General features: G+C 42.7%; 1 protein-coding gene across 17 annotated transcripts in view; it reads left to right on the top strand.

Moving 5' to 3' along the window:
* Positions 1-15,801, top strand: part of LOC105492667 (nebulin) — a 224,230-nt gene that overhangs the window by 153,296 nt on the left and 55,133 nt on the right. For all 17 annotated transcript variants that reach the window (XM_071072745.1, XM_071072760.1, XM_071072759.1 and 14 more), the window contains exons 109-122: positions 240-353; positions 1,571-1,768; positions 2,093-2,197; positions 2,821-2,925; positions 3,752-3,859; positions 6,227-6,331; positions 7,157-7,264; positions 7,833-7,937; positions 8,036-8,140; positions 9,123-9,221; positions 9,573-9,683; positions 14,060-14,164; positions 14,821-14,925; positions 15,170-15,274. In XM_071072745.1, coding sequence (XP_070928846.1) covers positions 240-353; positions 1,571-1,768; positions 2,093-2,197; positions 2,821-2,925; positions 3,752-3,859; positions 6,227-6,331; positions 7,157-7,264; positions 7,833-7,937; positions 8,036-8,140; positions 9,123-9,221; positions 9,573-9,683; positions 14,060-14,164; positions 14,821-14,925; positions 15,170-15,274 — 1,578 coding nt within the window. The remainder of the gene's footprint in view (positions 1-239; positions 354-1,570; positions 1,769-2,092; positions 2,198-2,820; positions 2,926-3,751; positions 3,860-6,226; positions 6,332-7,156; positions 7,265-7,832; positions 7,938-8,035; positions 8,141-9,122; positions 9,222-9,572; positions 9,684-14,059; positions 14,165-14,820; positions 14,926-15,169; positions 15,275-15,801) is intronic.

Below are 15,801 nucleotides of genomic sequence, written 5' to 3'. Positions count from 1 at the left end.
AGCCTCCTGAGTAGCTGGGACTACAGGCGCCCGCCACCGCGCCCGGCTAATTTTTTGTATTTTTAGTAGAGACGGGGTTTCACTGTGGTCTCGATCTCCTGACCTTGTGATCCGCCCGCCTCGGCCTCCCAAAGTGCTGGGATTACAGGCTTGAGCCACCGCGCCCGGCCAGGCTGTTTTAACAATATAAATCCATTGCGCTCTAAAACTCTTTCTTCCTTTCTACTTTTTCTCTATAGGTCAAATATCGGGAGGAATATGAAAAGTTCAAAGCTCTTTATACGTTACCAAGAAGTGTTGACGATGATCCGAACACAGCACGGTGCCTCCGAGTTGGCAAGCTTAACATCGATGTAAGTACAGCCATGCGCCCCTTAACGACTAGGATACATTCTGAGAAACGTGCCGCTCGTTATGTGATTCCATTGTCGTGCTAACATCATAGAGTGCACTTCCACATACCGAGATGGGATAGCCTATTGCTCCTAGACTACAAACCTGTACAGCATGTTACTGTACTGAATACTGTAGGCAACTGTGACACAGTGGCAAGTATTTGTGTATCTAAACATGGAAAAGGTACAGTAAAAACACAGCATTATAATCTTTTGATTGAAACATTGTTATGCAACACATGAGGGTAACTCCAAAGACCTTACTTCAAATTTAAGTCAAGTAAAATAGTCATGTATTATTATTATTATTATTATTATTATTTTTTGAGACGGAGTCTCGCTCTGTCGCCCAGGCTGGAGTGCAGTGGCGCAATCTCGGCTCACTGCAAGCTCCACCTCCCAGGTTCACGCCATTCTCCTGCCTCAGCCTCCCGAGTAGCTGGGACTACAGGCGCCCGCCACTGCGCCCGGCTAATTTTTTCTATTTTTAGTAGAGATGGGGTTTCACCATGGTCTCGATCTCCTGACCTTGTGATCCGCCCGCCTCGGCCTCCCAAAGTGCTGGGATTACAGGCGTGAGCCACCGCGTCATGTATTATTAATAGGAACATTTCTTCTCCTCTCCCCCACCCCCGGCCTTTTTTTTTTAAGACAGGTCTCACTCTGTTGCCCCAGCTGGAGGGCAGTGGTGCAATCACAGCTCACTGCAGCCTCTACCTCTCGGGCTCCGGGAATCATCCCACCTCAGCCTCCTGAGTCACTGAGTCTACAGGCATGCACCACCACACCCAGCTAAGGTTTTAATTTTTTGTAGCGATTGGAATCTCGCTATGTTGCCCACTCTCGTCTCAAACTCCTGGGCTCAAGCGATCCTCCTGCCTCAGTCTCCCACAGTGCTGGGATTGCAGGTGTGAGTCATCGTGCCCAGCCTGAACATTTTCTATTTACCGACGCATATGACACTGACTGTGCACATGTAAAGAAGCTACATATTATTTCAGCTATAATGCTTTATTTTAATTTCCCCTATTAATCTATAGAAAATGTCAGAAAATACCAGTCCCCACCCTGCCCCCAACTGTTTGCTGTGAGTTGGTTAGCCTGACTTCTCATGTATGGCTGTGATGCCTTGGCACAATTTCCTGTATAACTGGCATGTGATTTTAACTTGACAGCGCTTGTACAGATCAGTTTATGAAAAGAACAAGATGAAAATCCACATTGTGCCCGACATGGTAGAGATGGTTACCGCCAAGGATTCTCAGAAGAAAGTCAGCGAGATTGATTACCGCCTGCACCTCCACGAATGGATTTGCCACCCCGACTTGAAAGTCAATGATCACGTCAGGAAAGTCACAGATCAGATCAGTGATGTAAGCCTGTGACTTAAGAAGGACCCCTCCACGGCCCCGCCCCACGGCCCCACCCAGAAGAGCAGCAAACTCACGCATTTCTTTACCTTAGCCTTTTCCCACTATTTCTTCCCTATATGTCCATGTGTCTGACTTGACTTCGGAGCTGTCTCTGGAAGCAGGGCTCTGTGTACCCATGTTTCTGTGGCTCCCCTGAGCCTCTTTGCATAATGCCTTTGCTCCTCATTCCACAAAGGCTTCTGAGTCTAGAATGTACCTGTTTTTAGAGTTTAAGTTATTATGGTCAATTTTTTTTTTCTGATCCTCTCTATCAAAACCCTCTAGATTGTGTACAAGGATGACCTCAACTGGCTGAAAGGCATTGGTTGCTACGTCTGGGACACTCCTGAAATCCTCCATGCCAAGCATGCTTATGATCTACGTGATGATGTGAGTTTGCTTTGTTTTGTTCTTTAGTATATTTCCATCTCTCCATAGTCTAGAGTTAAGCGGGGGTTATGTAAAATAGGGACATTGTCACAGGCCAGCTCTGGGGGGTGGCTGAGCTGGAGAAAGATGCTAGGAGCAGAGCAACCATCTCTCAGGAAGGCACATGGCATTCTTATTAAACAGTGCAGTCCGGGTACGCCATCGTCTCTGATAGAGAAGGGACCACCGGCTTCTCTTTCTACATTTTAAGCTATTTTTGATATATTAACAAGCATTTAATTGCCATTTTAGGAAAGTGTCATTTGTTAGCATTTGCAATGCTATAGACAAGCTCTATTTGTAAAGAGAGGATTTTCCAGGCAAATTAAATATTGCAATGAGGATTTCAGTAAGAAAGCTTAAACTTTCCTAGAAGAGTAGTTATCAAGTGTCCTAGAAGACTCTAGAAGCCCCATATAAGTGTTGGTTACACTGTTATAAAATTCAAATGCATCTCGGTCTGTTGAATAAGTGCTGATGAATGTAAATCTCATGAGTTAAAAGCAACCAAGCCCTCTATGAAAACCAGCAGTTTCAAGCATAAGGAATGGTCCAACATGGGTTTGTTTCCTTCCTCTCGGCAGATCAAGTATAAAGCTCACATGCTGAAAACAAGGAATGACTATAAGCTTGTCACAGATACACCAGTCTACGTGCAGGCTGTCAAAAGTGGGAAACAGCTAAGTGACGTAAGTGCTCTCTGGGGAAGTTAAGTGGACAGTAATAAAGGCAGGGCCACCACTCAAGCAGAGGTGGCAAAAACCATAGACCAGGCAGTGCCACGTCTTTTCTAACTAGGAAACCAGAGTTGGTGCGTTTGAAAGCACTGAAGATGCTGCTGGTGATTGTTTCCTGAAACCTAATGCATTCAAGCAGTTTGCTTGGGCGGAGCTGTAGGTGATCTGAGTCTATGAAGTAACTTTGTGCCTTAGCGCTTCCAGCATTGTTTTTTGTGCCCTGTGTCATAGCAAGTTTATTTCCGTCTAGGCCATTTAATAAATTAGAGCCAATTATGGTAGAATAAGCAGCAAGCAGGCTCTGGAGTTAGAGTTGTGGAGTGCAGTCCCGCCTCTACCACACATTATCTATAAGGCTTATGAAAAGCACTTAATCCATCTGAGCCTCCCATTCTGATGCATAAAATGGGGACGTAAGGAAGCACCCACTATGACACCTGATTCACAGCAGGCAGGACAGGCACAAAGCTGCTCTTTCTTTATTAACTCCACAGGTCGGTAAGTCAATATCAAATCCTGCCAGTGAGTGCAAACATTGAGACCTATTATTTTGGAACTTCTAGTGGTAAAATGCCCACCCCTCCTCTTCTTATGCCTGGGCCATCTCGTCTCAGTGTGATCATGTGTCCACACCCTGGCTCTGATCCTATTGGACAAGTCACAGTAATATGTCAGATGAGTTCTCCAGGCAAAGGGAAGCAGGCTACCGTTATTTTTTTTTAAAGAGGGACCTGGGTTCCCATTCTCTTTGTTTCTAACAATGCTTCTTTTGCACCAGGCTGTCTACCACTATGACTATGTGCACAGTGTCAGAGGCAAAGTGGCTCCAACTACCAAAACCGTGGATCTGGACCGGGCCCTTCATGCATACAAGCTCCAGAGTTCGGTAAGCAGTGAGAACTTGGTAGTGCCCAGCAGAAATCCATTCCATCAGCTCACCTTACCTTGTGTAAATGCTGTTCCATTCACATGAGATGAAAAAACAAAAACACAGAGCATAATCTGTCTTCCCTCCTAGCTGCCAGGATCCCCCTATGGAGCAATCAAACTACCATAAATGGGCATGTTTTAGCAATATTTACAGGTTACAAAGAAGAAAGCCAATATACCTTCTCTGCTTTCAAAAAGCTGAAAATCAAGATGACAGAGACAAGGCCTTTAACCTCAATAAAAGAGGAACTAGAAATTGTGGCTGGAATTCAGAAGAGAAAGAACCTGGATCCCACCTGCATATTTAACCTGCCTATTCTATGTTACCCAGTGGTGCTGATTTGGTCTCAACTTTTCATGCTATTTCTCATCTTGAATATTAAAAATAATTTTGGGCCAGGTGCAGTGGCTCACGCCTGTAATCCCAGCAATTTGGGAGGCTGAGGTGGGCAGATCACCTGAGGTCAGGAGTTCGAGACCAGCCTGGCCAACATGGTGAAACCCCATCTCTACTAAAAGTACAAAAAATTAGCCAGGCATGGTAGTTTATGACTGCAATCCCAGCTACTTGGGAGGCTGAGGTAGGAGAATCACTTGAACCCCGGAGGCGGAGGTTGCAGTGAGCCGAGATCGTGCCATTGCACTCCAGCCTGGGCAACAAGAGCAAAACTCCATTTCAAATAATAATAATAATAATAATAATAATTGTGGCCCGGCATAGTGGCTCATGCCTGTAATCCTAGCACTTTAGGAGGTCACGGCAGGCGGATAGCTTGAGCCTGGAGTTGGAGACCAGCCTGAGCAACATGGTGAAACCCTGTCTATATAAAAATACAAAAATAAATAAATTAGCCAGGTATGCATCTGTGATCCCAGCTACTTTGAGAGGCCCAAAATAAATTATTTTATTTATTTGGGATAAATCCAAAATAAATTATTTATCCCAAAAATAAATTAGAGTGGCATGCATCTGTGATCCCAGCTACTTGGAAAGTTGAGGTGAAAAGATTACCTGAGCCCAGGGAGGTCAAGGATGCAGTGAGCTGTGATGGTGCCACTGCACTACAGCCTGGGTGACAGTGTGAGACCCTGTCTAGAAAATAAAAATAATTTGGTTTTTCATATTTTAAATGTAATTCTTTTTTTTTTTTTTTTTCCTTTTTTGAGACAGAGTCTCGCTCTGTCACCTGGGCTGGAGTGCAGTGGCCGGATCTCAGCTCACTGCAAGCTCCGCCTCCCAGGTTTACACCATTCTCCTGCCTCAGCCTCCCGAGTAGCTGGGACTACAGGCGCCCGCCACCTCGCCCGGCTAGTTTTTTTTGTATTTTTTAGTAGAGATGGGGTTTCACCGTGTTAGCCAGGATGGTCTCGATCTCCTGACCTCGTGATCCGGCCTCCCAAAGTGCTGGGATTACAGGCTTGAGCCACTGCGCCCGGCCTTAAATGTAATTCTTAATCCTAAACTCCAAGAGACAGAGTATTTAAGGTCACAGACAGACACTCCTCCCTGTCCTCCCTTTCTGCCATGAACATGTGCATCCTGACCTCTTCATGGCCTGATGTCAACATACTGTGTTTGGAGGAGGCAGGAGAGGGTAATACAAACATGTGCCTGGCTATATCTTGGTGATGGCTTGCATATCATCATCACCTGAGGACGGAGTAATGGCAGAGGTGACACTTGGTTACCTGTCTTCTCTGCATTTCCCAAATTCTTGCTAGATGCCATACAGCCAACTGGGCATATGTTCAGAAGCATAGAGGAATTACTTTTTTATTTATTTATTTTTGTTTTTTGGAGACAGGGTCTCCTCTGTCTCCCAGGCTGGAGTGCAATGGTGCAATCACAGCTCACTGCAATCTCAAACTCCTGGGCTCAAGTGATCCTCTCACCTTAGCTTCTTAAGTAGCTGGGACTACAGGTACACGCCACCATGCCTGGGTAATTTTTTAATTTTTTGGAGAGGTGAGATCTTGCTATGTTGTCCAGACTGGTCTCAACTCCTGACCTTAAGCAGTCCTCCTGCCTTGACCTCCCAAAGTGTTGGGATTACAGATGTCAGCTACCACACCTGGCCAGGAACTACTTTCAATAAACCATTTCACTCATTGTTCTATTTTTCCAAAACAATAAGTGAAGAGTAATCTGACTCATTTTATGACTCTTAGAATGTATTTAATTCTTTCCTGAAATCAATTCAGTGAGCATAAGTATATTAAGTATCTAGTCAAAAACCTAACATGAGCGATATGTGATTTGTTAAGCTCAAATCAGTTACTTGATGCCAGATGTCATTTAACCTGCTCTTCCTCATTCCGGCAGAATCTATACAAAACCAGCCTGCGCACCCTGCCCACTGGATATAGACTTCCAGGTGACACTCCTCACTTCAAACACATCAAGGACACCCGTTACATGAGCAGTTATGTGAGTAGTCTCCTCCTCATTGAGATGGGTCTGAAGGTGGGGTGGCAGGAGACTCATATTAATTAATAGCCTGTCCTAATCCTCCAGTCACACCCTAGAGGTTCAACCTGATAGAATGATGGGAGCTGGAGAGGAGAGACAGCACATTTTTGAGGGGTGCTGTGGAATTGACCACTTCTGTAATTCAGCAGTGCCTTGGTAGCCCTGTGGGTTAGAACAGGATGTTCGTGGGAGCCTTGGCTAAGGGCCCATGGCTGTCATGATGCCTCTACTTCTGCTGAATTTGCACAGATGCACCCTGAATTATCCCAAGCCATTTACTGGAAATGCAACTTCACACATGCACTACTGAGGTGTGGTGATAGTATTGTCTTCCTTCTGCTATGTTTCACTGCAGAAGATATAACATCTTTGGAAGTATATTATATATATGTGTGTGTGTGTGTGTATGTGTGTATATCTATATCTATATCTATATAGATATGATAGATTTAATAATCTAACACCTAATTGTATTTTCTAATTTTCTAGCCACATTGGGGCTAAAAATATAGATTTTCTTTGGCATTTTGCACACCTCCCTACAAACAGATTTCACCGAGGCGAGGTCGAATTTTATTCTTTTCTGGGCCTGGTTTTATTTTACAAGACATAATTTTCAAGGCTTGGATTCATATTGAAATTTTGTCAATGACTTTTCCTCATACTTAATCCTTAAAAAGAGCAATTTTTCAAATAAAGATGACATCTCTTTTCTATTTGCAGAAATGTAATGTCGCTTCTTGTTTACCCATCACTGATCTCATTCCAACTTTGCTTTTGCAGTTCAAGTACAAAGAAGCCTATGAACACACCAAGGCATATGGGTATACACTTGGTCCCAAAGATGTTCCATTTGTGCACGTCCGGAGAGTCAACAATGTTACCAGCGAGGTACCTGAATGCTGATTCTCCAAGAGACATACTGAGTTTTAATAGCCATGGCTTTGTTTGAAATGCATTAAGAATGAACTGTATTTCAGTTGTAAACCTACATACCAGCAAAAACGAAAAAGCTCCTTATTGTCACATTTTGATACTGATATTTCTTGGCAGTGGTTTTTTTGTATCTGGTAATGCCTTGGAGAGACTCGGCTCCATAGATTATGATGCAAAACTTTTCTAAAGAAATAATTTCTTCTTTTGACATTTATATTCAAAAATCTTTAATAAGGTTGCATTTTAGTCTGACTCATGATCCTGGTTTTCTACACCAACTATTGGTTTGCATATCTGATCCTACTATGCAGCCGTCTGATAGAAAGTGGAAGGCTTTGTGCTCAGAATTCTTCACCGAAATGAAATAACTCTCATTTTCTCCTTTTTTCCTAATCTCAATCATTTTCTATATCCTTGATATTTCCTCCCCTCTTCCTTATTAAAATATTTTATTCTTGATTAGTCAGTAGATGCTCTCGTCATCCCTTACTAAATACCTGTAATGATATTTCCTCCAATGTAGAGACTGTATCGGGAATTGTACCACAAACTGAAAGACAAGATCCATACAACTCCCGATACCCCTGAGATCCGCCAAGTCAAGAAGACACAAGAGGCTGTCAGTGAGGTGGGTATTTTCTTAGGAAAGACAGGGAGTAGAGACAGGGATGAATGTCAATCATTCGGTCTCTAATGCATGTGTTTTGGGGTATTTTTTTTCTTTAGTTGATCTACAAATCAGACTTCTTCAAGATGCAGGGCCACATGATCTCTCTGCCATACACACCCCAAGTGATCCATTGCCGCTACGTAGGAGACATTACCAGTGATGTAAGCATCTTGTAGGGGTCTTTCTGGAGTAGTCTTAACAAGAGGCAGGCTTGCTTTCAGCAGTTAAAACAACCAGTGGTCTTGGAACAGCGTTTTCTGATAAACACTTCTAAACAAAGAGTACAAGTTGGAGGTAAGACAATGTGGGAGGAGGATGCCACAATTCTCCAGCTATGGAAACAGTAATAAGAGGACCACTTGGGGAAGACAGAAATGCCATTACTCTTGATCACTCAGTGACCACCATTCTACATTCAACACGGAATCATTCCAACTCCTCACTCCCTAACTCCCTATGTGGCCTCCGTCCCAGGTCATGTTGAGTATTTTCCTCTCACTCATCCCTACTCTGACCCCGTTAGCAACTTCTTGCTGCCACTTTTTTCATTCTCCTTGTATGTTCTCTCCTCCTAAAAGATCAATCCATTCAATCTGTTCTTTTCTCCAATCAATATTACAGTAATAAAATAATAGCAGTGTTCTCTCCTCACCTCAGGGCTAGAGACTTAAATGAAAAAACCCATGACTTATTTGGGTGCAAGTAAACTAAGAGTACAAGGTAGATGAACCAGCCAGACATGGTGGCTCATGCCCGTAATCCCAGCACTTTGGGAGGTTGAGGTGGGCAGATCACCTGAGGTCAGGAGTTCAAGACCAGCCTGGCCAACATGGTGAAACCCCGTCTCTACTGCAAATACAAAAATTAGCCGGGCATGATGATGTACATCTGTAATCCCAGCTACTAGGGAGGCTGAGGCAAGAGAATTGCTTGAACCTGGGAGGCGGAGGTTGCAGTGAGCCAAGATCTTGGCATTGCACTCCAGCCTGTGCAACAAGAATGAAACTCTATCTCAAAAAAAAAAAAAAAGTAGATGAACCAAAACGAAAGATACAGTAATGAAGAAGTGTTGCTACTCCATCTTTTGTGTTTCCTGATTTACATTTGCTTATGACCAGCTGTATTTCTGTGTTTGCCTCTCAGATTAAATACAAAGAGGACTTGCAGGTCCTGAAGGGATTTGGCTGCTTCCTGTATGACACTCCTGACATGGTCCGCTCCCGGCACCTGCGGAAGCTCTGGGTGAGTGCACATCATCACAACGCATAATTACCCCTGCACAGCTGGATGCCCCCATCACCAGCCTCCAGGGCTAGGCAGAAGGGATCTTAGCCTGCAGCTACTTCTAAGGGGAAATTTACCATTAACTCACTTGAGCCGGTTATCACCTGCTTAATGTGATCTGTGCCTCCTGTGGAAGGTGCTGAGCTTCCTTAAATGACAATTGTTTTTGCTTCTGCCTGGGAAGACATCCAGGACACATGAAAGCCCTGCTCAGCTTACACATGCCAGCCATTTGAAAGACAACATGACATGAATCCCAGAAGTGATTAATCAACTTGTATTTCTCTTTTTTTTTTTTTTTTTTTTAAGTCTAATTACCTGTACACTGATAAGGCAAGGAAGATGCGAGACAAATACAAAGTGGTGCTTGACACTCCAGAATACAGAAAAGTGCAAGAACTGAAGACACATCTGAGTGAGGTAAGGACCCTTTACTTGTCACTAAAGTCAACCAAATTGACCAGTACAAACTGAATTACTCCACAAGGTTCTTAGTTCCTCTAGTGACCGCTGTTCAGGCAACTGTGGCAGGTAAAATGTTTCCCCTCTTCACTGTGGAATGACTACTATGTCAAGCAAGTCAACCAACTGCACTTTACCTCAGTTTACTTATTTTGCCCCCTTTTGGTAAGATAAGCATATTCATACTTGCTCTTCCTATGTCTAGGGCTGATGAGGGTTTTTGCATGATTTTATAGATTAGAAAGACCTTCTTTTTTCTTTTCTTGTTTTTGAGATGGAGTTTCGCTTTTGTTGCCCAGGCTGAAGTGCAATGGCGTGATCTCAGCTCACTACAACCTCCGTCTCCTAGGTTCATGCAGTTCTCCTGCCTCAGTTTCCAGAGTAGCTGGGATTACAGGCATGCACCACCATGCCTGACTAATTTTGTGCTTTTAGTAGAGATGGGGTTTCTTCATGTTGGCCAGGATGGTCTCGGACTCCCGGCCTCAGGTGATCCACCCGCCTTGGCCTTCTAAAGTGCTGGAATTACAGGCATGAACCACCACGCCTGGCCTAGAAAGGCCTTCTTACTTATTATTTTTGTTGTCTCTAAACTTAACTTATTTCAAAATTTTCTTTAATTCCTGCTATCAGGAGCCCTGAACATGGCAGTGCCATTGGAGAAGCCTTCAATGGCTCCCTGCTCTGCTGCCCACTCAGTAAAAAACAGACTACTTAGTTTCATGTTCAGTTGGCATTGAGGCTCCTGATATATTGCAGTTATTTGTGAATAGACCTGATTCTTTCACCTAGAGTGTTGGTTCCTTGATGATTGGACCCCATGTTATTTATGTGTGTCCCATAGTGCCCTGGCCATAACAGATGTGCATGTTTGCCAAAGGGCATTTCACGAGTGTAAATGGTTGCTCTTCTTATAGGTCAGTTGACCATTCTCATTCTACTGTCACTCTGGTATTGTAGCTCCATTCAACAGTTTGTGCATTCACCATTCTGTATTGTGGCTTCACCCAGCTGAGCATTGGCTTCCAGGCCATTTCATCCTTCTCAGTAGCTCTGATGGCTGCTGATTAGGAATCTTATGCTCTTAGCGATGCCCTGAAATACCAAATGTCACCCTCAGTGGAGGGGATATGCAGCTTCCTATACTCAGTGAGCCAGAGACAGAGGATGACTAACTCTTCAGCTTTTGCAAATGCAACATTGAGCCCATTTGCTTTCCTAAAAGCTTCACTGTGTTATTTCAGCCAGTGCTCGCACTCAGACTGGAATGCTTATGTTATTTTTATCCAAGTAAAGTTGTGCTTTTCCACTCTGGCTCAGTATGAGAATCACCTGTAAAATATTTAAAAACCACCCAGAGAGGGCCCTGACCCCTAGTTCCACAGCAGACTCTGATTCTCTGTGTCTGGGCATCTGTATACTTTTAGATGCTCTACAGAGATTCTGTTTAATAATATGCAACCTGTGTTGAAAACCACTGCACCACATCTCTCCTATATGATTATGATTATGATTTATAATCATAATCATAATAAAATGGTAACTTACAGTGCTTCAGAGTAAAGATAACTCTGAAATACCTTTACATTTTTGGCTTTCTGGGTTCAGAATTATCTAAAACTTTAGTTTCTCCTCTTCTCAATTCCCAGGGGGATTTTGTGCAAATTGCGCATCAGCACTGAGAAAGAAGAATGGATATTTTTCAGTAGAGCAGTTTGCACCACATTTGCCTCTCCATAAGAATGACCCAGACTTGATAAAATACTGATCCAAGCCACTCCCCTGAATTCAGAAGGGTTGGGAGAGAGCCTACGAATCCGTTTTTAATAAGAACCGTGGTGGGGGTTAATACCAGGAAAGTTTAGAAAACATTGAGTTAGTAAAAAGTGTGATGGCCAAAAGAAGTTACTGATTTTTGAGTTGTCTTTCAGTTGTGTAGATTCTTGACATATACACATTTATAGTACTAGGAAGCAGGCATGTTGTCCCAAGAAGCATAAGCGATGCATACCTAAGTACAGGGGAAATATAATACACAGAGAAATGTATAATTCTAGAAATGGCATAGAGGCCATGCACAGTGGTACATACCTATTGTCCTAGCTACCTGGGAGGCTGAGACCAGAGGATCACTGCAGTGCAGGAGTTTGAGGCCAGCCTGGGCAATATAGTGAGACACTGTCTCTAAAAATAAATACATAAATAAAATTTAAAAATAAGAAAAAATCGCTTGGGAGAATTGGGTTTTAGTCCCAGATTTACTTCCAGTTAGCTATATGACCTTATGTAATTCACAACTTTAGCACCCTAATTTCCTAAACTGAAGAATTGGACTAAATGATGATTTGAGCTCATTTTAACCATAAAATTCTATGAGTTGTTGATTTACTTTACTCAAAATTTAGCTTGTAAGAAACATTAAGTTTTCATTTAGTTTATCTCTTTCCTCTCAATAGTAACATGAGAAAAACAGCCCCAAACACACGAGTTACACTTTGTTTTAACTTGCAGTGGTATATAATTCGGATTTAAAGAAATCGACGTGTGTGTGTGTGTGTGTATGTGTATTTCTTACATTTTATCTGTTCAACTGGTATTTATATCCATGATTAGAATTTATGGGGTTTCCATTTGTTCTTTCTCATTTGCTTCATTATTTAAATTCCTTCAACATTTATTAGGGAACTATTAGTTTTTAGGCCCTTTGTCTGAGCTCTAGTTGATGAAAGGATCGTACCATTGAACTGCTGTGCCCTAGTCTTGGAGAAGAAACAGGCATCAGTGTGATAAATGGTCTTATATAGGAATAGTCAAGACAGCATGGACTCTTGGAGTTTTCCAGGCAAATAAGAGGGAGAAGAACATTCAAGGCAGGAAGGACAGTCTGTGAAAGCAGCCATACTGAGTTCTTGTGACTGGGAGTAGTTTACATAGCACATGGGGGGTGTGGCAGGACACTGGGAAATGAAGCTATTACAGAAATATGGGTTGAAGCCAGGTTATAAAGACTCGTAGGTGTTATGTAAATGCCCTTGGACCTTGTGAAAAATCATTGAAGAATTATTTCTATGAAGAATAGATTTGAGCATTAAAAAAATATGTGTCTCAGACTTTTGAAAGATGGGTGAATCATGTGGAGTGGTCCAATAGAGGAGCTGAGCAGGTGGTTTCGACATGTAGAAAATAAGATGGAAGGCTGAACTGGAGCAGTGGTGTTGGCAAAGAATCAGATTTCAAAATATCACAAAGTGAGGGGCCCAGGATTCATGACCATTTTGATGTAGGAATAAGGGAGGAGCCTAGGATGACTCCCCGCAGTTTCTGGCCTGAGTAACTGGGATATCAACGAGTCATTCAGCAAAATAGAGAAAATAGGAGAAGTAATTTGAGATAGAGATAGAGGCAATATAAAGAATTATACATTGAACATGGTAAATCACCCAAATTCAGAAAGTTGCAGAAAACTTGGGTCTGGAGCTCAGGAAAGACACCGGATATGTAGATTTGGAAGTCATCAATCTCAAAGTGATGTTTGAGATCACAGGTACAGATGAGATCACCCCAGGAGAATGTCTTGGGTGAAAGGGGCCAATCCTTCACCCCAGCTAACAGCAGCCTTTGCATGAGAGCAGAACCACAGAGGGAGGCTGATGAGGAGGCCTAAAAGACAGGAGGCCACCTAGGGAAGAATGGTGGAATGGAAGCCAGAGAAAAGAGTTTTCAGGAATGAAACACTGAGCAGCTTCAGTTGCTACAGAGAAGTGTTCGTGGCAATCATGAAGTTCTTGGTAGTCTCAATGAGTGTGACTTCATTGGTGTGAGTAGGTGGGAGCCAAACTATGGTCTTGAGAAATTAATCAAAAGAGAGGCAAAGAAGAAACACAGGCAACTTGGCTGAGAAAAGAAGAATGAAGCCCATTGGCTAGAGGCTGGAAAAGGCTTAATTAATGACAGGAGGTCTTGAGTCTGTTTGCAGGTGAAGACAGGGTTGGGAAAACAAGAAGGATGGAAGATACAGAGGAGAAGGGGACAATTGCTGAAGTAGTGTACTAGAAGGGACAACTGCAAGTGGGACCAAGAACACAGCAGGAGGCTTGAATTTTGGACAGGCTAGAGAATGTCTCTTGTTTTTCCCCTGTTCCCCTGTGTCAACAGGGGAAAAGAGAAAAGGAGGGTGCAGGAGGTAAATAAAAGGTTGGTTTATTGGGAAGAAACTGTAATCATTGCAGTGGGAGGGCTCCTACCTTTTCTATGTAAAAGCAGTGAAGGTATCTGCAGAGAACATTACATGCCCATGAAACAGAAATGATGGTGATGACTTGGTTTATGTCTAGCTGGTCTACAGAGCTGCAGGCAAGAAGCAGAAGTCAATCTTTACTTCAGTTCCTGATACTCCCGATCTTTTAAGAGCCAAGCGAGGGCAGAAGCTTCAGAGTCAGGTAAGCTCAGAGGTTCATAAACCTGCCACTCAGGCATCACAGGGGGTGATTATATGTGCCTGGCCTCACCTGGCCAGTGGCAGACTCATACACTTGGTTGTCCTTGCTGCAACCTCATGCCCACTAACACTGCACTTGAAGAAGCAGTTCTCTTTGGGGGCCATGATCATTATGGTTGTGTTTTACTCAGGTAAGGGATGCCATATCTTCTTTCCTAAGTGTTATAAAACTTGTGAAGTCTGTGGACCCAAACTAATGAAAATAATTGCTTGATCATTCTGTAGGATCTTTCTGTTATCCACAGACAAATGAAGCTATATTTCATGCATTCAAGCAAAAATGAGGGGAAAATATGTTGAGGGGTCTATCAGAATCCTCTCACTCTTCTGTTAGCATTCTTTATCACATGGCTTTGCTTGGATCATACTCAGCAGTAGGCATATTAGATAACTGGAGTATGTATATGTGTTTTCAAATATGAGACAGAGAGAAACAAATGAATGGAAGCACATATAACAAAAAAACAAGCAAACAAACATCAGGACAGTAAGCAGATACCACCTGCCCGCTGAATGGTTAGAAATGAATGAAGTGGACTGAATGCTAAATACTAAATGCTTTATCTCTATGACACCTCACTTTCTTCTCTTATTCAGTATCTGTATGTTGAACTTGCCACCAAAGAGAGACCCCATCATCACGCTGGAAACCAGACCACAGCCTTGAAGCATGCTAAAGATGTGAAGGACATGGTCAGCGAGGTAAGATAGGAATTCAGCACTGAGGCACTGGGTAAAAGGAAAAATACTTTGTTAAAACCTTCCCCTGCTACCTCTGATCAGAGAGTTCATTACTATAAATGGTGCTCAGCATCATCAAAACACAAAAGGCAGAACTATTCTCTTAAAGTGTGTGACACATTGTGCCCCTCCACAAGACCTGTGGCTTGGTTGGAAATTGGGAAGACATTTAAACTTGTCTCTCTCTTCTGTATTTATTTCTCAGAAAAAGTACAAGATTCAATATGAAAAGATGAAGGACAAGTACACTCCAGTTCCAGATACGCCAATCCTCATCAGAGCAAAGAGAGCTTACTGGAATGCCAGCGATGTATGCATCCTTTCCTTTTTTCTTCTGCTGTGATAGGGAGAGCTGAGGTTGAAGTACCTAAGAAACATAACATATTTCAGCCGTATCCATAGTTCTAAGTCATGGCCCAGGAAAAAAACACACTTTTTTTTAAGGAGGAAAAAAAAATGGCCCAAAGAATACCAGTCAGGCAAAATAGCTGAGAGATACCAGAAGCCTATTCTTCTCAATTCTCTCCTGAGTAAAAATATGACCCTTTCTTGTAATTCTTCAGTAGCATTTTCTGGGGATACTTGACAGTTAATTTACTTATCCATAAAATTATAGTCTTGGAGTCAGCCAGACATGGATTCAAATCCTGATGCTATTACTTGCCTGCTGTATGATTCTATATCATTTGTCTAATTTTTCTGAGTCTCTTTTCATATATGTGGAATGACAATGAAAATTGTGATAATTAAGTAAAACCAAACAAGATAATGTATATGTGTCTAGCATGCTGCTGGGCTCCTAGTTGACACTCAGAAAATGTTTGTTCCCTTTCTTCT

This window comes from Macaca nemestrina, chromosome 11 (assembly GCF_043159975.1).
Source record: "Macaca nemestrina isolate mMacNem1 chromosome 11, mMacNem.hap1, whole genome shotgun sequence".
In the NCBI taxonomy this organism is placed as follows: domain Eukaryota; kingdom Metazoa; phylum Chordata; class Mammalia; order Primates; family Cercopithecidae; genus Macaca; species Macaca nemestrina.
This window is presented reverse-complemented; position numbering and strand designations above follow the sequence as displayed.